General features: G+C 44.5%; 1 protein-coding gene across 2 annotated transcripts in view; it reads right to left on the bottom strand.

Annotated features, from left to right (window-relative positions):
* Nucleotides 1–3,218: 3,218 nt before the first annotated feature.
* cib2 (calcium and integrin binding family member 2) overlaps nt 3,219–19,909 on the bottom strand; it is a 105,296-nt gene continuing 88,605 nt past the window's right edge. For both annotated transcript variants that reach the window (XM_069904547.1, XM_069904546.1), the window contains exons 4-6: nt 16,561–16,708; nt 11,455–11,650; nt 3,219–5,140 (exon numbers count right to left, since the gene is read on the bottom strand). In XM_069904547.1, the coding sequence (XP_069760648.1) occupies nt 5,119–5,140; nt 11,455–11,650; nt 16,561–16,708 (366 nt within the window). In that variant the 3' untranslated portion in view covers nt 3,219–5,118. The remainder of the gene's footprint in view (nt 5,141–11,454; nt 11,651–16,560; nt 16,709–19,909) is intronic.

The following is a 19,909-nucleotide window of genomic DNA, read 5'->3' as shown; positions in this document are numbered from 1 at the left end:
TACACCTACGGCTGTGTGGGTCAGTACGACAATAACTCCATCTACAAATTTGCCGAAAATACCAAGATAGTGGGTTGTATAAGGATGGGGATGAGCCTGCAAACAGGATGGAGATTGAAAACTTGGCTGAATGGGGCACCAATAACAACCTTGCACTCAATGTCACCAAAACTAAGGAGCAGACTGGAAAGAAAAGCCGGTGATCATTGGGGGGATCAGAGGTTGAGAGGTTGAGGACATCTAGGTCTTTGGGAGTCATTATCTTGGAGGATATTTCCTGGACCAAACACACCATTGGTATCCCCTGCCTTGCAGCACCTTGCAAAGTGATTCTTCTTCCCATCTTTGTAGCAGGACTTTCCATAGGCAGGACACATCTTTGGAATATGTCTTCCTCAGAACCTGCTGCATTTTCTGCTTGAGCTTACCACTTTGCTTCATAGTTGCTCTGGTGTTCTGCCTTCATCGCATGCACTACTGTGTCTACCTTCTCCAGTTCCTTAGTTTGTTCTTGTGTGATCTCTGCTGCCCTACACATATTCACAGCCTTTTCCAGTGTCAAATCTTTTTCATGCAACAGTCTTTCTCTAAGTTCATTATCTGTCTTTAATGAGTGAATTTTTCAAATCTTCAGATTCACAGGACTTACTCAGTGTGTGAAGCTTGGCTAAGTATTGGTCACAGGAGAAAAATAAATCTCTTATATGTGATGTTTTTACTTGGGACAAAATGCTCCTCAAACCTTGTCAGAGAGACCAATGTGGAAGTTGCCTCATCAATTTGAAAACAGTTATAGATGTCCAAGTCACCTTCACCCATCACTTGCAAAATATAGACGATTTTCCATCAGTTTCTCCTGCTACACTAGTTTCCAAATAAATGACGAATCTCTGTTTGAAGCATTTCAAATTATCGGTAGACTGCCGGTAAACAGCATCGGGTTGGGAGGACTTAACTTATCCCATAATGGGAACTATTGTCTTCTCTTATTTACTCAGACACTCTGACACCATGTTATGCTTGTTCTTTCAAGAGCAACAACTTTACGTGGGTTTATGTCAAGTCGTTCTTCTTGAAAGAACAAGCATAACACCTACCTACTTCAAAAGGACATCAGAGCAAGGTGAGGCACTTCAATGACTACCAGCTGCTGGGACTGACGTCCACAGTGATGAAGTGCTTTGAGAGGTTGACTATGGAGCAAATTAACTTCTGTCTCAGGAAGGATCAGGACCTGCTTCAATTATCTATTGCCACAGCAGGTCAATGGCAGATGCCATCTTGCTGGCCCTCTACTGAATTACATCACCTGCACCACAGGAACACTTACATCAGGCTGTTGTTCATTGACTGCAGCTCGGCATTCAACACTATCAGACCAGAAAAAACTATGACTAAATTAAATGTCCAACCCTCTGCAATGAGATGCTTGACTTCCTCATTGGCACATTACCTCCTCCTCACTGATCATCAACACAGGGGCACCTCAAGGCTGTGTGCTTTTTTAAATTTAGAAATACAGCACGGTAACAGGCCTTTTGGCCTACAAGCTCATGTCACCCAATTGCACCTAATTAACCTACGACCCTGGTACATTTTGAATGGTGGGAGGAAACCGCTATGCTGACTGTGCCGACCCCTGCTTTACCCCCTGCACACCTATGCCTGCGTAGCCAAGTTTAGCTCAACTTCTTCCCATGGGCAGTGAAACTGCTAAATGATCGCTGAAACAACTTTCAGTGACTATTATTTATTAATTATATTTATTTTAATATGTGTATAGAGGTCCTCTGTATAAGTATCGTTTGTCTGTGAGTGTGTTTGCATTATTCGCACCGTGGGCCAGAGAACACTGTTTGTCGGATTGCACTGGTGCAACTAGACGATAAATAAATGACCTTGAACTTGAATCTGGTTGGGTGGACCCAAAACCACAATCTTGCTCTCAACATCATGAAGAACAAGGAGCTGGTTGTTAATTTTAGGAAGGAAAGGCCGAGGAACACACGCACCCTTCCGCGATGGGACAGAGGTGGAGAGAATCAGAAGCATCAAGGTTCCCGAAGTCCATAGTTGCACATCAAGACAAATGTGAAGAAGTCACATCTACTTTCTAAGGAGACTGAGGAGAATTGGCATGTTATCAAATACTCTATCAACCTCTATAAATGGTCTGTAGAAAGTATATTGACAGGTTGCTTCTCAAGCTGGTTTAGGAATTTGACTGCCCAGGAACACAGAAGGTAATAAACATAGCAACGTTCATTACAAGTTCTGACCTCCCATCCACTGAATGCATCTAGACTCAAGAAGGCAACATCACCATAAAGGATTCCCATCACCCTGGTCACAACCTCTTCTCACTGCTACCTTCGGGCAGGAGATCAGAAGGCCAACACCTCCAGGTTCAAGAACAGTTTCTTTCCAACAGTTATCAGGCTCTTGATATGCTAATCAGGGACTGCTCCAACACCACAAAAAGACTTTGCATTATCGCAAGGTCACTTTTTTGCATGAGGATAACTTTGAATTTTTTTTAATTTTCTTTTTCATTCAATTAAGTATAGTTTTTGTTTTTTATTTACAAAGTACTGGTTCGTCCGCAGCAAGTAAACATTTTGCTGTATATGTACATTGTACTATTTAATATGTCGATAAACTCATTATCATTAAACTGAAGGAACAACAAAGGAGATACAATTCTGTTGGAGAATGGAATTTTTCAAATCTTTAAGTACCAACCTGTCCCTCAGACTTAAAGATTCTGTTGACACCGGCGGTTAAGTGAAAAAAACACACAAATGCTGGAGAAACTCAGCAGGTCAAACAGTGTCTTTATGTAGCGAAGGTAAAGGTACCTTGATGAAGGGCTCAAGGCCGAAACAATACATAAAGGCACTGTTTGACCTGTTGAGTTTCTCCAGTATTTGTATGTTTTTTCATTGTTCCTCTGACTTGGCAACTGATATCCCCAAATGAGCCAATTTTCAGTCTCTATTTCAGTTCACAATCTTATTCCTTATGCAGTTAGTGTTGTGGTTAGCGCAACACTATCACAGCGCCAGTAACCCAGGTTCGAATCTGCCACTGCCAATGGAAGGGAACCGTTCTCAATGGAAGAGGGCCACATCTCATTCTGCTAGCTGTTCAATACCCAGTTAAGCAAGGGAACAAAAATTGTCCAAGGACACAGCTCGAGCAGTTGGATAGCTTTCAGTTATTTATTAAGACAACAAGCAATGGGAAAGCCATATATTCAAAATATAACTAGAGGTTTTCCACAGGGACAGATAGAGCAAGGAGATATCAGTAGATGTCAATTGCTTACATTCAGTTGCCAGAAATCTGAAAGGAAATCAAAAAGCATATTCAAACTGAAAGCAATAAATGCCAAACAGTGACCGTCCAAGTAAGAATGAGTCCAAACAGTGTAATGACAGAGCCCTTCCACAGTGTATGACAGAGCCCTTCCACAAACAGTGTAATGACAGAGCCCTTCCACAAACAGTGTAATGACAGAGCCCTTCCACAAACAGTGTAATGACAGAGCCCTTCCACAAACAGTGTAAGACAGAGCCCTTCCACAAACAGTGTAATGACAGAGCCCTTCCACAAACAGTGTAATGACAGAGCCCTTCCACAAACAGTGTAATGACAGAGCCCTTCCACAAACAGTGTAATGACAGAGCCCTTCCACAAACAGTGTAATGACAGAGCCCTTCCACTGACTGTATTACAGCCACATGATTGTCATTATGCTCCAGTACCTCTCTGATACTAGAATTTAAAAAACTAATGGAAGCAAAAAAGTTACATCATGCATTGTTAACAACTGGATTTGCGTAGCTGGTAACAAAAGGGTCTGTGCGCTGTGCTGTGTTCTATCAATAGCCCCACCAGCCACTTAACGTCGAACCGCTGCAAGCACAGACCCAGTCACAGTGACCGATCCCAGTGTCCCAATGCGTCCACTGAGGTTCTCTGCAGGAAGTATTAAAAACAATAGAGGAGTGGAGGTGTTGGGGTGGGTGGGGGGGGGGGGGTGGGGAGAGAGGAAGGGTCCACATTGTTTGCACTGTCCTTGAGAGCTCTTCAAAGAGGAAATCACCAAAACCGGCAATTTAGGAGGAATTTTATCAGGTCTATTATCAACAAACAACTTTGAACCAAGGCCGGATGAACATGGTAGCAAGAGGAGCAAATGCTATGGGCCCCATAATTTCAAGGGCCCCTGCGTTTATGTACTATGAATTATGAGAAACATTTTTGTGGTCATCTTTGTGCATCGGCTATCAGATTCCATTGATAACCCCGTTTAAAGAGGATAATTGACTAAAATCGCTAAACTTAAATTTAATCGGGGTTATTAACACAGACTATCCCCAGCATCTCACGGCGGCGGCTCAAGGCGGGAGCAATGGCCACCTTGGTTACCCATAATCCCCCATACAGCTGGAACCGCCCTGCGTTTCCCTGGCGCTGACACCGCCATCGCCATTTGTTTTGTTTTAACAAAATGTGTAATTAAGTTTTAACAGGGGAGAGGTGCAATTTCCGTATAATTGTCATTTCAGTGTAGGTGCCTCCCCCTCACCATTCATGGACCACCCGGCACTATTTAGGGCCCCTTTAAAATATTTGCTACAGGCCCCACAATACCTTAATCCAGCACTGCTTTGAACGTCTGCAGCAAGCAATTACAAAACAGTGGAGATATAGAAAGGTTTCCTTGCAACCCAAGTAAAGGGCAAAGTGTCATTGTCTACTGTGATAGAAAATTCTGACGAAGAGGATTTAGCCCTAGGGATATGGCAGTGCTTCCTTTAGTGAATACCCACCACTGTCACTGCCATCGTGAGCTCAAGGTGTTGTGGAGCACCGCTGTTGATATGAAGGTGGATCGTCTCCTGTTACAGAGGGCTCCAGGCATTCAGTCGGGGGAATAGATGCTCATCAGACATTCAGCTGCTCTCAGTCAGACACAGGTAGGAGAGTTGAGCGGCTCTTTGACTTTGGTTGAATGGGGTCAAAGTCCAACCAAGTTTGCGGTCTGTGATCACACAGGGCAGCCCTGCCCCAACCTTGCATTTCATTCAATGCCAGTCTCGTCTCTGCCCTTCAGATCCGAATGTGAAAAGTGCTGGAAAAATAAAAGGTAACCGAGTAAGGAGACTGGATTTTAATTTACTGTCATTAATATTCTCCCTTCAAAACTTTCAAAGGGAAGGGGATTGACATGATTGGAAAACAAATGACACATTTACATGTCTCGTTTGAAATGAGTTAATCTTTTTCATTTGTGTAGCAAACTCAACAACTTTAGGATATCCCACCCTGCTTCAGCAACAATTAAACTCAGAGTAGCTGGGTTGTAATATAGGAAATGCAACTGCAGGATGAGCTCCAAGAATAAGGCACCTCGTCCAGGCTGGATATTAAACTCATTAGGAAGTGAACATTGTGGGGAACACTTATTCATTAGTTCATAGACTTAAACTCAATGAAAATATTTTAAAAAGAAAGAAAATTCAATTATAAAAAATGGTAGGTGCTGTGTACTTTTTCAACTGATGATTTTTTTACTAAAAAGCAGGTGTATTATTTCACAAAATTTGCTTTAGTCTGTAAGGCAGACAGATTCACCATCAGCAGAAATTGCTGGGACCGCCTCTTACAGTCAGAGAAGCAAAAGAAAGTCCTCCCCCCACCCTCCAACAAGAGTCCCCAGATTTGCCTCCACAGCCACGCAGACTCCAGTCCAAACCATTGACCACCCGAGCCCCAGATCTGAATCTCCAACACGATCAGGAGGCCTTCAGTGTCCTCGACACCCTCTTGCATCCTGGTTCCGATAATCTGGTACCCCTTCAGCCAATCTCAAGCCACTCTCCAAATGTTCGCAACCTGGTGCGAGTCCTTTGACTGCAATTGCTAGTAGCCTGCAGTCTGCATGGGTTCCTCACCTCAAGGTCTACAGCCCTCCACTTGTGTGTTATTCAGCCGCGAAGTCCCTCACTAGTTTGGTGCTGTAGTCACCGTCCCGTCATCGTCCTCAAATTGGGGGTGGTCTCCCATTTTCTGATGCCCTTTGCCAGTCCTCCCTCCCTGGTGTCTGCAAATCCTTAAAGCTGCTGCCAAACACAGGCACCGCTATCTTGGCCCCAGACCCCGTGGTCGCAATATTTTAAAATTAACCAGTCGGCTTCTTTAACAGGCCGTTTAAAGCCTGTACAGAGCCATTGGTAGTTGGACTGAGCGGTAGAATCCTGCAGGGGAGCGCTGTGTCTCCACTGCCCGCTCACTGTGGGTCAGCACCAGTGGCAGAGCTGCCATTAAAGCAGTTCTGGTAGCACAGCCATTTTTCTTTGATGGAGATGTACTGTACAAAATTATGGTGGGTATAGATGGAGTAAATGAAAGCAGGAGTTTAGGAGAGATAAAAACTAGAGGACCTGGATTATGGGTGAAAGGGGAAAAGTTTATACGGAACCTTAGGAGGAACTTCTTCATGCAGAGTTTATGGGAGTGTGGAATGGGCTGCAAGCTGAATTGTTAGACACAGGCACAATTTTGACATTGAAGAAAAATTTGTAGAGGTAAATGGATGGGAGGGATGGGGTCCAGGTGCTAGTCCAGTAGGACTAGTGTTAGGTAAAAACATCATGAGCTGGGAATGAAGAAGGAGTCACCCAGTGCTGGGCCGTAACAAGATGCAGTTGTGACCTTGTACTCTCAAGATAAGAGTGGAAATGACAAAATTGATGTGCAGCAAGCTAGCAGAGAAGGATAGCAACAGTTTATTCATTGGACAATGTAATGGTATGATAATTTACTAAGTACGTATCCGGAGGTATAAAAAAAAACACCACTTGCTGATAACGGCAGAATGCGCCTTCTCCAACTAACACTGTTAGTTGCAAGTGTTACAATCCGGTAATAAAGAACAAAGAACCTTGATTTCGACTCAGTCTGGTGTCTGACTCACTCATTCATGAACAAAGCAGACCTAACACTTGGCACAGACTAGAAGGACTGAATGGCCTGTTTCTATGCTCTAACACTTCTGCCAAATGTGACTGTATCAACTGATGCCACAGTTTGGGCTGTGGAAGGAGCATTCTGTGACACTTTTAAACAGCTGGTAAATAATTATGCTATAATGTGGAAAATAGAAACCATTGAGGCAATGTCGACCATTTCTTGACAGTGAATCCATTACTGGCCCAATTAGGGGCAGGGTTAGCATCAATTTCCAAAATGATTTACGAAGCCATCTCCTGCAAGATTGTCAGCTTGTGTAGCAGATCAGTTGGCAAGTGTCAAGTAATGTAGCTAGTGCTACTGTTAAGATTGTCAGAGACTCCTAGAGTTGTAATTCCAGCTTGTTAGAGTGAAATGGCTGGGAGCCGCCGAAACATCTAAAGCAAGTGAAAGCCTTTGCTCTCTGCAGCACAATCCACTGTGACTTCCCGTTTAATTAATATTCAACGGCTATTCAAAGAAAGAACTTACATTTAGACAGGTGCCTTTTGTATGTAATGCACACAAAGGATATTTGAGGTGCAGCCATGGTTGTAATGTGGGCACAAGTTCAAGGAAGTAGCAATGTTGATGTAAATGAATGGATAATTTATTTTGATATTATGTAAGACTAAATATTGGCTGTGACCCCAGAACTGACTGCTTTCCTTACAAAATAGCGCAATAGGACCTGTAACATTCACCTGAAAGGGTAGAGGAGTTGATGATACATCCAGAAAACATCTCAGGCAGAGCCTAGAATGACGCACAGTTGGAATGGGGCAAAGAGTGCAGCAAGAGGCGGAAGAACATTCAGGAAGCGGGCTATTGGTGACTCGAGGCAAGGTACCCATGCAGGCTGGGGGCTGCCGGCGTCTGCGGTCAAGGGACTCGCACCAGGCTATGGGCTGCTGGAGACTGGCTCAAGACTGGCTGAAATAAGAGGTGTCGATGGTGCTGGAGGCTTCCTGATGGTGTCAGAGGTGTGCATCTGGAGCTCGGGTTTCCAATAGTTTGGGCTGAAAGCAGTGTGGCTATGGAGCAGTGGAGGTAAATACATGGATTCAGTAAGTGCTTTCAAATTGCCTTGTAAAATTGGGTTAACCGGGCAATTTGCCTGGTTAGTGTCAGACCCGGTCAGCATCGTCCAAAGTCAACTGGGTCTCTGCCATACCTCAGAGGTAGTCAGGGAGCCTAGTTAAAACTCCAGGACGCATTGACTGACAGCTTGAACAGTAAAATGGCCGACCTGATTACTCCTGCTACATCAGCACTTATGCGCTGGCGTCTCAGGGAAATCCTGGCTGAAGTGTCTGCGGTGATCAGGGGGAGAGGGGGGGCCCGGGGTGGAGAAGGGGGGGGGAGGTCGCTGCCGCGAGGGAGAGAGGAGAGGGGTTGGCTGCCACAGGGGAAGAGGGGTCAGGTGCCGTGGGTTGGGGGAGTGCAATTGACGGTGGAAGGGAGATTGACAGCTGGTGGGGGACGGGGGATGGGGAGACTAGTTTGCATGATGGGTCACTTACAACGTCATCGCGGGGACGGGATTTCCCCCCCTTAAATAGCCGGGTTGGCGATTTACTGGGGCTATCTCCCCTCAGCTTAAAAGGTGCTGGAGACTCCTTTGCCCCACTAATCGCCCCTGGGTCCCAGAAGGGCTACTGAGTGCTGCAGCTTAAAAGCACCTAATGACTCTGAAGGGCTCTCTTTTGCTGCTCTTTCCCCAACTGGAAGGAGCGCCGGGAAATTTCTGCTGATAGCGAATCTCTGTCTGCCTCACGGTAGACTCGGGGAAATTTCATCTAAGATCACATTATTGGACAATAAAATAATCTTGATGAGCGAGTGCATGGTGATAGAGAGAGGGGCAGGAGAGACTGTGAAGCTGCCATAGTAGGATTCACAAATGTCTCTGGATCCTTGGTCCTGGACACTATTACAGTAAACAACTGATGCAATTAATATTGCTCAGTTTTGTTAAAGCTTAACCTTGGCTTGTGTTGTGCATGAGTTGATATTCTCTGTGTAATATTCCCTTTGGATCATTGGGGGGAAATTAAAATGAGTTACGCTATGCATTTCTGGCCAACCATTTATTAGTTACACAATGCTGGATTGGGTCCCCTACAGACCTGAACCTTTGAGAGTCCTCTCAAGGCACCAAAGCCCTCACAATTCTCTGCTCCACTCCCACATGGCTCAAGTTCCAGCCCTGCAGACCTCCAATGGACTTGTCTCCCAAATTCCCAGCCCATCAAGGGGCTCCTCCTGACCTAATGATCCTCTGACATCCTAGTGGAAGTCCACATCCGATCTCCAACCCACCAATCTTCTTCCTACCCACCAAATTGATCTCCACACGGCCCTGATCTTCTGAGGACATGCCCCAACCATCGGCCTGATTGTTAGTGAAGATGCCCTTGTCCTAATCCTCAGTGATGACCCCACCCCCAACACTGATCTCAATCTGAGGTAGCACATCTTCCATCATGAAATGGAAATGCGTTCATCCCAATATTTATTTCTCTTATATTATTAATGACATCAAAGGAGACCAATCTGCCCATCAAGTCTATGCTTGATCTTATCAGTTTCACTTCCCCCATTTTATCTCATCCTCTCCCATGTACACAAATTGGTCCCCTGCTTCTCCTCCCACACATCAACTCTAGGGGTCATTTTTACCATTCCTTTATTCCACCTGCATGTCTTTGGGGCAGAACTGGAGCACATGAAGGAAACACATGGGGGTCAAGAGGGAAAATGTGCAAGGTCCATACAGGCAACAGCTGAGGTCAAGATTGAACCTGGATCACTGAAGTTGACTGCTGCTCCACTCTGCTGTTCGTGTTTGTGTAATAGAGCCACCCATATCTCTGTGTGCTGGTGCAGCAGAGTGGATCTGTCTGGATTATGGACTTAGAACATGGAATATTACAGCACAAAATAGGCCCTTCGGCCATTGATATTGTGCTGACCTACTGTACAACAATCTAACCCTTCCCAACCATAACACTCATAACCCTCTATTTTTCTTTATCTGATGCAGGGCTCAGGCCCAACACGTTGGTTACCCTTTACTTTCTATGGATGCTGCATGGCCTGCTGTGTTTCTCCAGCACATACTATTGAACTCGACCCCAGCATTTGCAGACATTTCTAATTTTACATACATCCATGTGCCTGTCTAAGAGTCTTTAATATGTCTCTATTTTACTAGTTTCCACCGCCACCCCCCAGAAATGCATTCCAGGCACCCATCACTCTCTGTAGGCTTTTTCAGGTGCATTCTCTGCTAAGAAGCGGCCCTTTAAATTGCAGTTCAGGTGACAGTGTTGAAAGCGCAGCGCTGGCCACCTGAAAGGACAGCTGCGCTGGGATGCACATCTGAGCGCATTCCAGCTCCTGTCCCTTGGGCTGTCAATTCAGGATGGCTGGCTGTCAGCTGGGACAGCCAGCACGGGCTATCAGCGCGGAGACATCCCCACACTGATCCCGCTGCCCCACTCACGAATTCAATCCCCACACTGTGGAGCGGCCGGCGCGGGCTGTCCCCACACTGATCCCGCTGCCCCAGTCTCTCCCCATTCACGAATTCAATCCCCACACTGTGGAGTGGCCAGCGCGGGCTGTCCCCACACTGATCCCGCTGCCCCACTCTCTCCCCACTCACGGGGCTGGAGCAGCCAGCGGGGGAGGAGGCTGGAGCATCGGTGGGTGAGTACGGGGGCTGGAGCACCGGCGGGTGAGAAGGAGGTGCTCGAGTCGTGCACCAGCATTGTTTTGGCCAGCCCCCTCTCCCCCGCCGGCTGCTCCAGCCCCCTTCTCCCCACTCCTGAAATCAGTCACAACAGTATGGGGACAGCCCGCGCCAGCCACCCGACAGCGTGGGGACTGGGAGAGGAGCTGTCAGGCACTGGCCAGCTGACTCTCATCCGAATGCAGCTGCCTAAAAGCGGCTGCATTCAGATGGCTGGGGAGGCCACTGTGCTGTAGGGATTATCCCTCTCGGAGGAGGGTTACCAAACTCGCCTTGCAGGTACCTCCTGCACATTCACGTGGCCTTCCCACAGCTGCATTTTACCAAAATATGCGGCTTTACAATTGGCCACCTGAAAGTGCCTTGTGTGAAAAAGATTACTGCTGACATCTCCCCTAAACTTTCCTCCACTTACATTAAACAGATGTCCTCTGGTACTTGTTCTTACCCTAGGGAAAAAGTGCTGGCTGACCACTCTATCTAGGCCCCTCATGATCTATTGTGACACTGTGGCAAGTGTGAATCACTGTTCAAGATCAAGGGATCCAATCTTTCAAGAGATTTGTGAAATGCGAAGCAGGAAGCTTGCAAATTCTTGCTCCCTTTGAAATCACCTCTGATACTTGCTCTGTGCGTCACCGGCCCCTAATGGATACCTTTAGCTTCTGCTGACCTACCTGAGAAAGTCCGGTGCTCTGCCAATCATGTTCTCAAAATCTGTATAATTCAACTTGCCATCACCGTCCAGGTCAGCTTCTTCGATCACTTTCTCACACACTAGCGTGACCTCCTCAACAGCCAGTTCCTCCCGGGTCAGCTTCTTTAGGGTCTTCTCCAGGTCCGACTTGCAGATGTAGTTATCCGTATTGAAGTCTATGAGAGGGAAATCAAGAGTCACGTTGATGTGCAAATGGACAGAGACAATCCTACCTAGCACCAAGACTGGCCCACCCAGACCATTCCAACAGCCTGGGGGTCCTCAGCCAAGACCACTCACAGCCTGGAGAAATCTGAAAGTCTTCTAAAAGTGTGTAAATGGTATAAAATGAGAGGTGGTATAATTTAAGGATTGAGAGGGCATCCTCATAGAGGGGCAGAAAGTACTGATGGAACAGTGAGTACTTTGCATCTTTTTTTTAATAAAGATTGTGGATGCTGTCAGTAAAGGGGAGATTGTACAAATAATGGGTGGGTGAAACAATGAGAAGATTTAAATAAATGTTTTAATATTTTAAATTAAGACATGCAGCACAGTAACAGACCCTTCCGGCTCACAAGCCCATGCCCCCCAATTACACCCAATTGACCTCCAACCCCATACATTTTTTCTAACCAGAATACCAAGAGGAAACCCATCCAGAGATGGGGAGAACATACAAACTCCTAACCAATAATGCTGGATTTGAACCCAGGTCACTGGCGCTGTAACAGCATTGTGTTTACCACAAGGTGCCACTGGAAATACTGGCTATGTTTAGAGTGGGTGCCATCTGGTCTGGACTGAGTCCAGGGTAGCCAAGAGAAGTGGGGTTAGAAGTTCCAGAAAGACTTGCCATAATCTTCCAACCCTCCCTGATCACAGGAAACAGGGAATGGGATAAATGGCTAACGAGGTGTTGGGGGCCTCAGCTTTTTACAAATTTCTTCACATAAATTCTTCAATAGAATACCATCCTATAATCCGGAAAATTTGTTTGTCCAGCTCCACCAAGGCATACCAGATGAATAGAGTTTGATTGCATTATGTAACGGTGTGAGAGTGCTGAGTTCTGAGATGAAAATAAACCAAGGTTCCCAAGTGCATAATTCACAAACAGCTGGAATGAAAATGGAGCAAGTGATTAAGAAAACAAATTCGTCCTGTCATTTATTTGTGGGGAATTAAATTCAACAGTAGGGCAGTTATGTTTCAGTTACGTCGGACATTGGTGAAACAACATCTGAAATACTGCATAACCGTCACCACTCAGACCATTCTGTCTTCTCGCTGCCACTATCAAGAAGGAGGTCCAAGAGCCTGAAGGTGAACACACAATGGTACAAAGACAGTTTCTTCCCCTCTGCCATCAGATTTCTGAATGGACAACGAACCAAAGAATAGCAACTCATTTTTCTCTTCTTTTTGCACTAATTTATTTATTTTAAAAAATGTAATTTACTGGAATATTTGCACCTGTAATCATGCCACAAAACAATGAATTTTGTGTCATGTTCATAACAATAAATTCTGATTCTAACGTATTGTTCTCTCTATTTATTGGATAATATTTGGATAAGATTTATTGGCCCATTCCCTAGAATGGATGTAAAAGCACGATGTTGGAGAAACTCAGCAGGTCCAACAATGTACAGCAAAAATAAAGATCCATAACCAACATCTCGGGCTTGAGGACTTCATCAAGAAACATTGGTTATGGATCTTTATCTTTGCTGTACACTGTTTGACCTGCTGAGTTTCTCCAGAATTGTGCTTTTACTTCAACCGCGGTGTCTGCAGACTTCCATGTTTGTCCACGAGAATGGATATACTATCCTGTGCGGGAAATTCGGACAGGCATGGCTTAGAGCTGGTGGAGTTTAGGAGATTGTGAACTGACGTTTGGAATATTAAATCCTGAGTGGTTTGACAGGATGAACTTGGAGAGGATTCTTCATCTTTTTTTTTTTTTTTTTTTAATTTTTTATTTTCCACACCATAAATCACAATAGCCATGATATACACTTTTTCTTTTCCACACATTTACAGTGACTTTTTCTCCCTCCCCCCTCCCTCCTCCCAAGCCACCCCCCCATCCCCCCCCTCTCATCCATTTTAGTTATACAATCTAGGTTGCATTAATTCAGTTAGACAATGTTGTCATTCAACAAAAATACACCAGAAATTCTACTGAGTCCATTCTTTTCTTTTCTTCTCCTTCCATCAACTTAGGTAATGTTTGTTCCCGGTAGGTTTTCGCTATTGTATTTAATGTAAGGCTCCCATACTTGTTCGAATATTTCAATATTATTTCTTAAACTATATGTTATTTTTTCTAATGGAATACATTTATTCATTTCTATATACCATTGTTGTATTTTCAAATTATCTTCCAATTTCCAGGTTGACATAATACATTTTTTTGCTACAGCTAGGGCTATCTTAACAAATCTTTTTTGTGCATCCTCCAAGTCAATTCCAAATTCTTTATTTTTTATGTTACTTAGGAGAAAGATCTCTGGATTCTTTGGTATATTGTTTTCTGTTATTTTATTTAATATCTGATTGAGATAATCCCAAAATTTTTCTACGAGAGGATTCTTCATCTTAGGGAAGAATCCAGAACTTGGGGGTGCTTTGCGACAGAGATCAAGTGACATTTCAAAAGGGAATTGGTTGAAGAACAGAAGGCAAAATATTTGTGGAGAGGGGAATGCCATCAACTCGATTGCTCTACAAAGAGCTGGCAAAGACTCAAGGGGTTGAGATGTTCCTTTTGGTGTTCTCACAATTCTCGGACAGGTTGGGCATCAGTTTATAACTTCATCTAAGAGGTGGCACATCCAAAGTCAATCAAGGTTTTAGGTTGAAGCCGATCATCAGAACCAAGGCTTACATCAACTGAGCCACAGTCACAAAGTAAAGTCATGTCATACTAACGTACTTCACATTGTGAATGGTGAATGTAAGTGGCCAACTCATCTAATCAGTTGCAACAAATATAATATTAATGAGAATTCGGAGACCCCAAACTCATGACTGAATAACTTCAAATTGGAAAGGAAGAAATTTTAAGGATTGTCAGGATTCTTTTCGTCAGACATTCCTACAAATTTATGTTTGATTCTAATGTGTAAAAACTACATAGCCATATAATCACTGTGGCATGTCCTCTGAATTCTGTTTCACCTGTGCCATTTAGTTACAGAATTTCTCACAAAATAAACACCAATCATTCAGCTTAACACTGGGAGAGCAGAGAAGTGTCCCTGGTGACAGCTCAGTTCTACAGCTTCACATCACTTTTATCAATCAAACCCACAGATGTGAGCTAAGGGAAGAAATTATTGAGGTGGCTCCTTGCCAGATCCAAGATTCAAAATTAATTTACTGTCATGTAATAAAAATAGTGCAATATTATTCTGCATTTGCTTTAGACCGTCTTAAAGCTGACGGATTTGCCATTGGCTTAAATTTCCTGAAGTGCCTCTTACAGTCAGAAAAAGAGAAGCACTGAGTGTCCATGGAATCACCTCCTGCATTCCTGCAGCCACACAGGAGTCCAGACCAAACCATCAGCAGCCCGAGCTCCAGATCCGAACTTTCGGCGTGATCAGGAAACCTTCAGTACCCTCGACACCCTCTTGTGTCCTGGTTCCAATACCTGGTACCTCTTCAGCTGGTCTCAAGCCACTCTCCAGCAGTTCACAGCCTGGTGTGAATCCAGTCGGCAGCAGCCCACAGCCTGTGCGGGTTTCTCATCTCGAATTGCCATCAGTCCACCATCTGATTCAGTCATGTTCCTGGAGGAAATCCTTCAAGGTACTGAGGCTACATCGCATGTTCAATCTTTTCATGGCAGTGGCAGACAGCCCGGGAAGGAGACAAAATTCCAAGGCACCTCTTTAGTTTGTTTGTTATTCATTCATGGGCAAGATTGCCAATTATTTCCCAATCTGAACAGCCTCACCATCGTTGGCAGTGTGGTAAGGGTGATCATCCTTTATTGTTTAACTTTCATTGACCTGGAGGGATCAATAACTTTTTGAGCAGATTAATAACTATTGTGCAGGGAGCGATTCATTGACTTGCAGTATCAAAGCCCTCAGGGTATATTGAAGAGTTTGTATAAATAATGCAATAGCTTAATGCAGAACCGAGCTATTTAAAATTTAATGGTAATAACCAGTAATTGAATGTTTAACAGATCAGGATATAGAGATATGAGAACCGTGCACAGCAGTGAGAAGGACCCGCGCTAGCCCTTAAGAGAAAAGATTGATATGGAACAGCTGGCATTGCCATATGGGCCTTTTAAATAAACAGAACACATGCCAGGCCAGAAACTGGGGTCTGCAGTTCCAGGCTGTATGTGGGAGGACATAGTCGTTAATTCTATCTTGGGATACAGGGCAAAGTGACCCATTAAAACAGGTGGTTTATCCACCCAACCCTGTCCCTGATTAAAATATTTGAGCTTTCAGATGCCTTATTTTTGAATTCATAAAATCATGGTCTTGCAGCCCATGTCAGAAAGCTTTGGGGTGGCACGGTTGGGGTAGCGGTTAGTGCAACAGTTTTACATTTCCAGCGATCGGGACCAGGGTTTGAATTCCATGGTGTCTGTAAGAAGTTTGTACATTCTCGCTGTGTCTGCATGGGTTTCATCCCACCATTCAAAACATGCTGGTATAGGTTAATTGGGTGGCACGGATTTGTGAGCCAAAATGGCCTTTTACCATGCTATATGTCTGTTTAATTTAAAATTTAACTAACTCCACTTGTCCTTTCTCCAGTTTCTGCCCATAGGATTATCAAAACTCCTTTCAAAGTTACAATCAACCTCTTCACTAGCCTGCAATGCACCACCTCTGATTACTGACCCTCCTGCCATGCTAAGGCATGGACTGAAACCTAAGCTTTACAGAAAGGTGACTATTGCAGGAATAGCTTTAAATAAAAGTTACATTGTTTTTTTCATGAATGGAGAGCAACTCTGTACCCTGGCTTGAGATTTGGTGTCAATCCCATTCTCCAATCTGCTGAAATGAAGCAGTTCAGCAATGGAAAGAAATGACTACTGTACCGTAGATTTTAAAGGCATAAATGGCCTTCAGCTCTCGAGGAGCCATTTCACTCAGCACAGAGAACATGTCCACAAAGTCATTGAAGCTCAGGTTCCCGTCACCATCTTCAGAGAAGGTCTTCACTATTTGCTCTTTGAATGGATTCTCCTATGAAAACAAACAGCCTCGTTACACAAAATCCAATCACTTTCTCACTCAATCATTTGATTCAATTGGCCTTTCAACACAATTCCCTCACAGTATTCATATACATTTCTGTCCCTTCACTCCATGGGGTCAAGGATGACTTGTTTCCATTTGGCATGAATTCTTTCAACATGGGGTGACCTTAAATCACTAGCACGTGAGTTTGATGGCACATGGTCCTGGTCCAATGACCACTGGAAAGCAGGTTCTGCTGCATTGACTTAACACAAACACACAGACATTCGTGGATGCCCAGACACACTCTTCCATACTCCAAGAACATACACACATACTCATCTTTCCTCACGACTCTTCCTTGATCCTCTTTCCTCAACCTCCTGTACCCTAATCCTCTACCTTGCTCCTATCTACTCTCCCTTTCTTTTTAATTCACAAAGGGTTAACCTCCATTCCTGTGCACCCGTCAATAGATATTTATCCAGAAAGAAGTAACCTTTCACTACATTCCCTGGCTGTAGTAGTTAGGAACAGACAGCTCATTTTGTGATCTTGTGGTTTGAAATATGAATGAAGGAGGGGAGCCTGTTGCTGTGTGGATGTCAAATTATCCAGAAACATTCACAGTTTCTGATAACTTATCTTAATAAAAGCAATGAAAGCTGTAAGCAATTGCGAAGTTCATGGTGAAACGCATGACGTGAAAGAGCAATTTAATTTAATTCAGCTTCATAACAAAAAGAAATCTTCCGTAATGTTTAATGATGCAATTCTGTTTCAAACGTCTGGTTCAAGAATTAGAAAGTAACCACTCAGTCTTGCTCCTCACTGGTATGGTGGGCCTCTGTGCTGCCCTCTGGGTCACATCATGCCTTGTCAGGTGAGTGCAGGCCAGAAATCCACAAACAAGAATCAAACTGAAGAGCTGAGATAGAAGATGCTCTCGTGAACCTGGGTCGAGGAATGAGAATCTGCTTGCCTTTGTGCACAATTTTATTGCACGTAAAATAGTCTGTAAAAACACACAAGTCTCTGATGATGTCAAACTCAAGAGAGGCTGAAGAATTGGAAGACCTGGGACAAACCCCAGACCCTCCCCAATCGCACTTGCATTTGAGTTCTGTGAGGTTGGTACTGTTTAAACTGCAATTCACTTTTTCCATCAACATGATTGGAAAATGGTCTAGTGACCACAATAGCTACACATCTGCTTAACTGGCCCGGTGTTAATTGTGGTCATTCATTTAGTTTCAGTCATTTAGAATTAGGGAACATACAACAGATGGGGAGGAATTGTCTGTGAAAGTTGGCTAGAATTTATAAATTTCTATCTTGTCAGGGTTTCACAATTGACAACCTGTCGCATGGAAGCCACTGAAACTTAAATATCTTCTTGCTGGGACATCTGGGAAACAGCTGGTGTTTCCGAGTGTTCCAGTTGTGGTTCAATCACTAGGATTCCCATCAGAGTCAGAGAGCCATGGATTGAGGACCACAAGTGATCTGAGAAGATCATTCAGGTTGCCTTTTTATCAAGTGGGGTGTTAAAGGAATGAAGGAATGTAGGGGACTTCTCCCTGTTGCTCTGGGCAATATTTAACCCTTCAAAATAAAAGGTCTCTGTCGCATTACTGTGAGATCTTGGTGTGCACATTTTGGCTGCCTCATTTTCTACAAAAGTAACTCTACTTCAGGAGGGACTTCTCTATCTGTCAACTAGGCACCCTGTCGTAGGAAAATAATTTTATAGGTGCAGTGTCACTTTGACAAAATAGTGGTGAAATGTGTTGTAGAATGTGCCTGCTCTTTGTTCACTGGATTACACTTTATTAATTTGACCGTCTTCAGCAAAGTGACCATTGTTTGATGAGTGAAGGGTATTCCCAGTCCTGAGACTACCGTCAACATCTAGAGGTCACCACTGACAAGAAAGTTTTCAAGATCAGCCACTAAATCCTGTGGCCACAAGGACAATGTCATCCCCTGACATCCGAAAGCCTTTCCACCATTTATAGAAGGATGTCAGAAACATTATGGCGTACTCTATGATTGCCTGCGTGAGTCCAACAACACCGAAGAAGCCTGCCTGCCTGGTTCACATACCATCCAAACATTACACCTTTCAGCACCCAGTGCAGCAGGACTGTAGCGTCAGCTACAAAATGCTCTGTCCGCCACAATAGCGTGAATCTCCCAGTGGCCACCCATTTCAATTCCCCATGCCATTCAATGGTCTCGTGCACTGCCAGACTGAGACCACCCGCAAATTGGAGGAACAACACCTCCTCTTCCGACTGGGCACTCTCCAACTGGATGGCATCAACACTGACTTCACTGGCTTTCATTAAACCCCCGACCCCCCCCCCTCCCCCACCTTCACTTCTTCCCCCCAGCTCTGTCTCTCTCCCTTTTCCCTGTCTCCTTTCACACAGACATAATCAATTCTCACCTCTCTCCTTATATCCAATTAATACCTTTTGTTAGTCTGGACTCCTCCCCAGCCAGCACTGCCTGTATTCTTGATAATGAAGATAAACAAGTTCACACAGATTTCTTCTTTTCAGTCTAGATAAACCCCATCACCATTGCTCTCAGCATTCCACCTTCCCATTAAATAGAGAGCAGACTGCTCTTCCTTAGGGTGCGGTGGACATTTCTGCTACTATCCATTAACATGCTCCTTATGATTTGTACCATGTGAAAAAGCAAAAAAAATACTGCTATTTGCTTCATGGCACCGCCAAAATATTTGGCCTGGAAGTCAGCCTGAAGAAAACTGAGGTCCTCCATCAGCCAGCTCCCCACCATGACTACCAGCCCCCCCACATCTCCATCGGGCACACAAAACTCAAAACAGTCAACCAGTTTACCTATCTCGGCTGCACCATTTCATCAGATGCAAGAATCGACGACGAGATAGACAACAGACTCGCCAAGGCAAATAGCGCCTTTGGAAGACTACACAAAAGAGTCTGGAAAAACAACCAACTGAAAAACCTCACAAAGATAAGCGTATACAGAGCCGTTGTCATACCCACACTCCTGTTCGGCTCCGAATCATGGGTCCTCTAACGGCATCACCTACGGCTCCTAGAACGTTTCCACCAGCGTTGTCTCCGCTCCATCCTCAACATTCATTGGAGCGCTTTCATCCCTAACGTCGAAGTACTCGAGATGGCAGAGGTCGACAGCATCGAGTCCACG

The sequence above is a fragment of the Narcine bancroftii genome, chromosome 11 (assembly GCF_036971445.1).
Source record: "Narcine bancroftii isolate sNarBan1 chromosome 11, sNarBan1.hap1, whole genome shotgun sequence".
NCBI classification, from domain to species: domain Eukaryota; kingdom Metazoa; phylum Chordata; class Chondrichthyes; order Torpediniformes; family Narcinidae; genus Narcine; species Narcine bancroftii.
The sequence above is the reverse complement of the archived record's forward strand: the minus strand, read 5'-3'. Positions and strand labels throughout refer to the sequence as shown.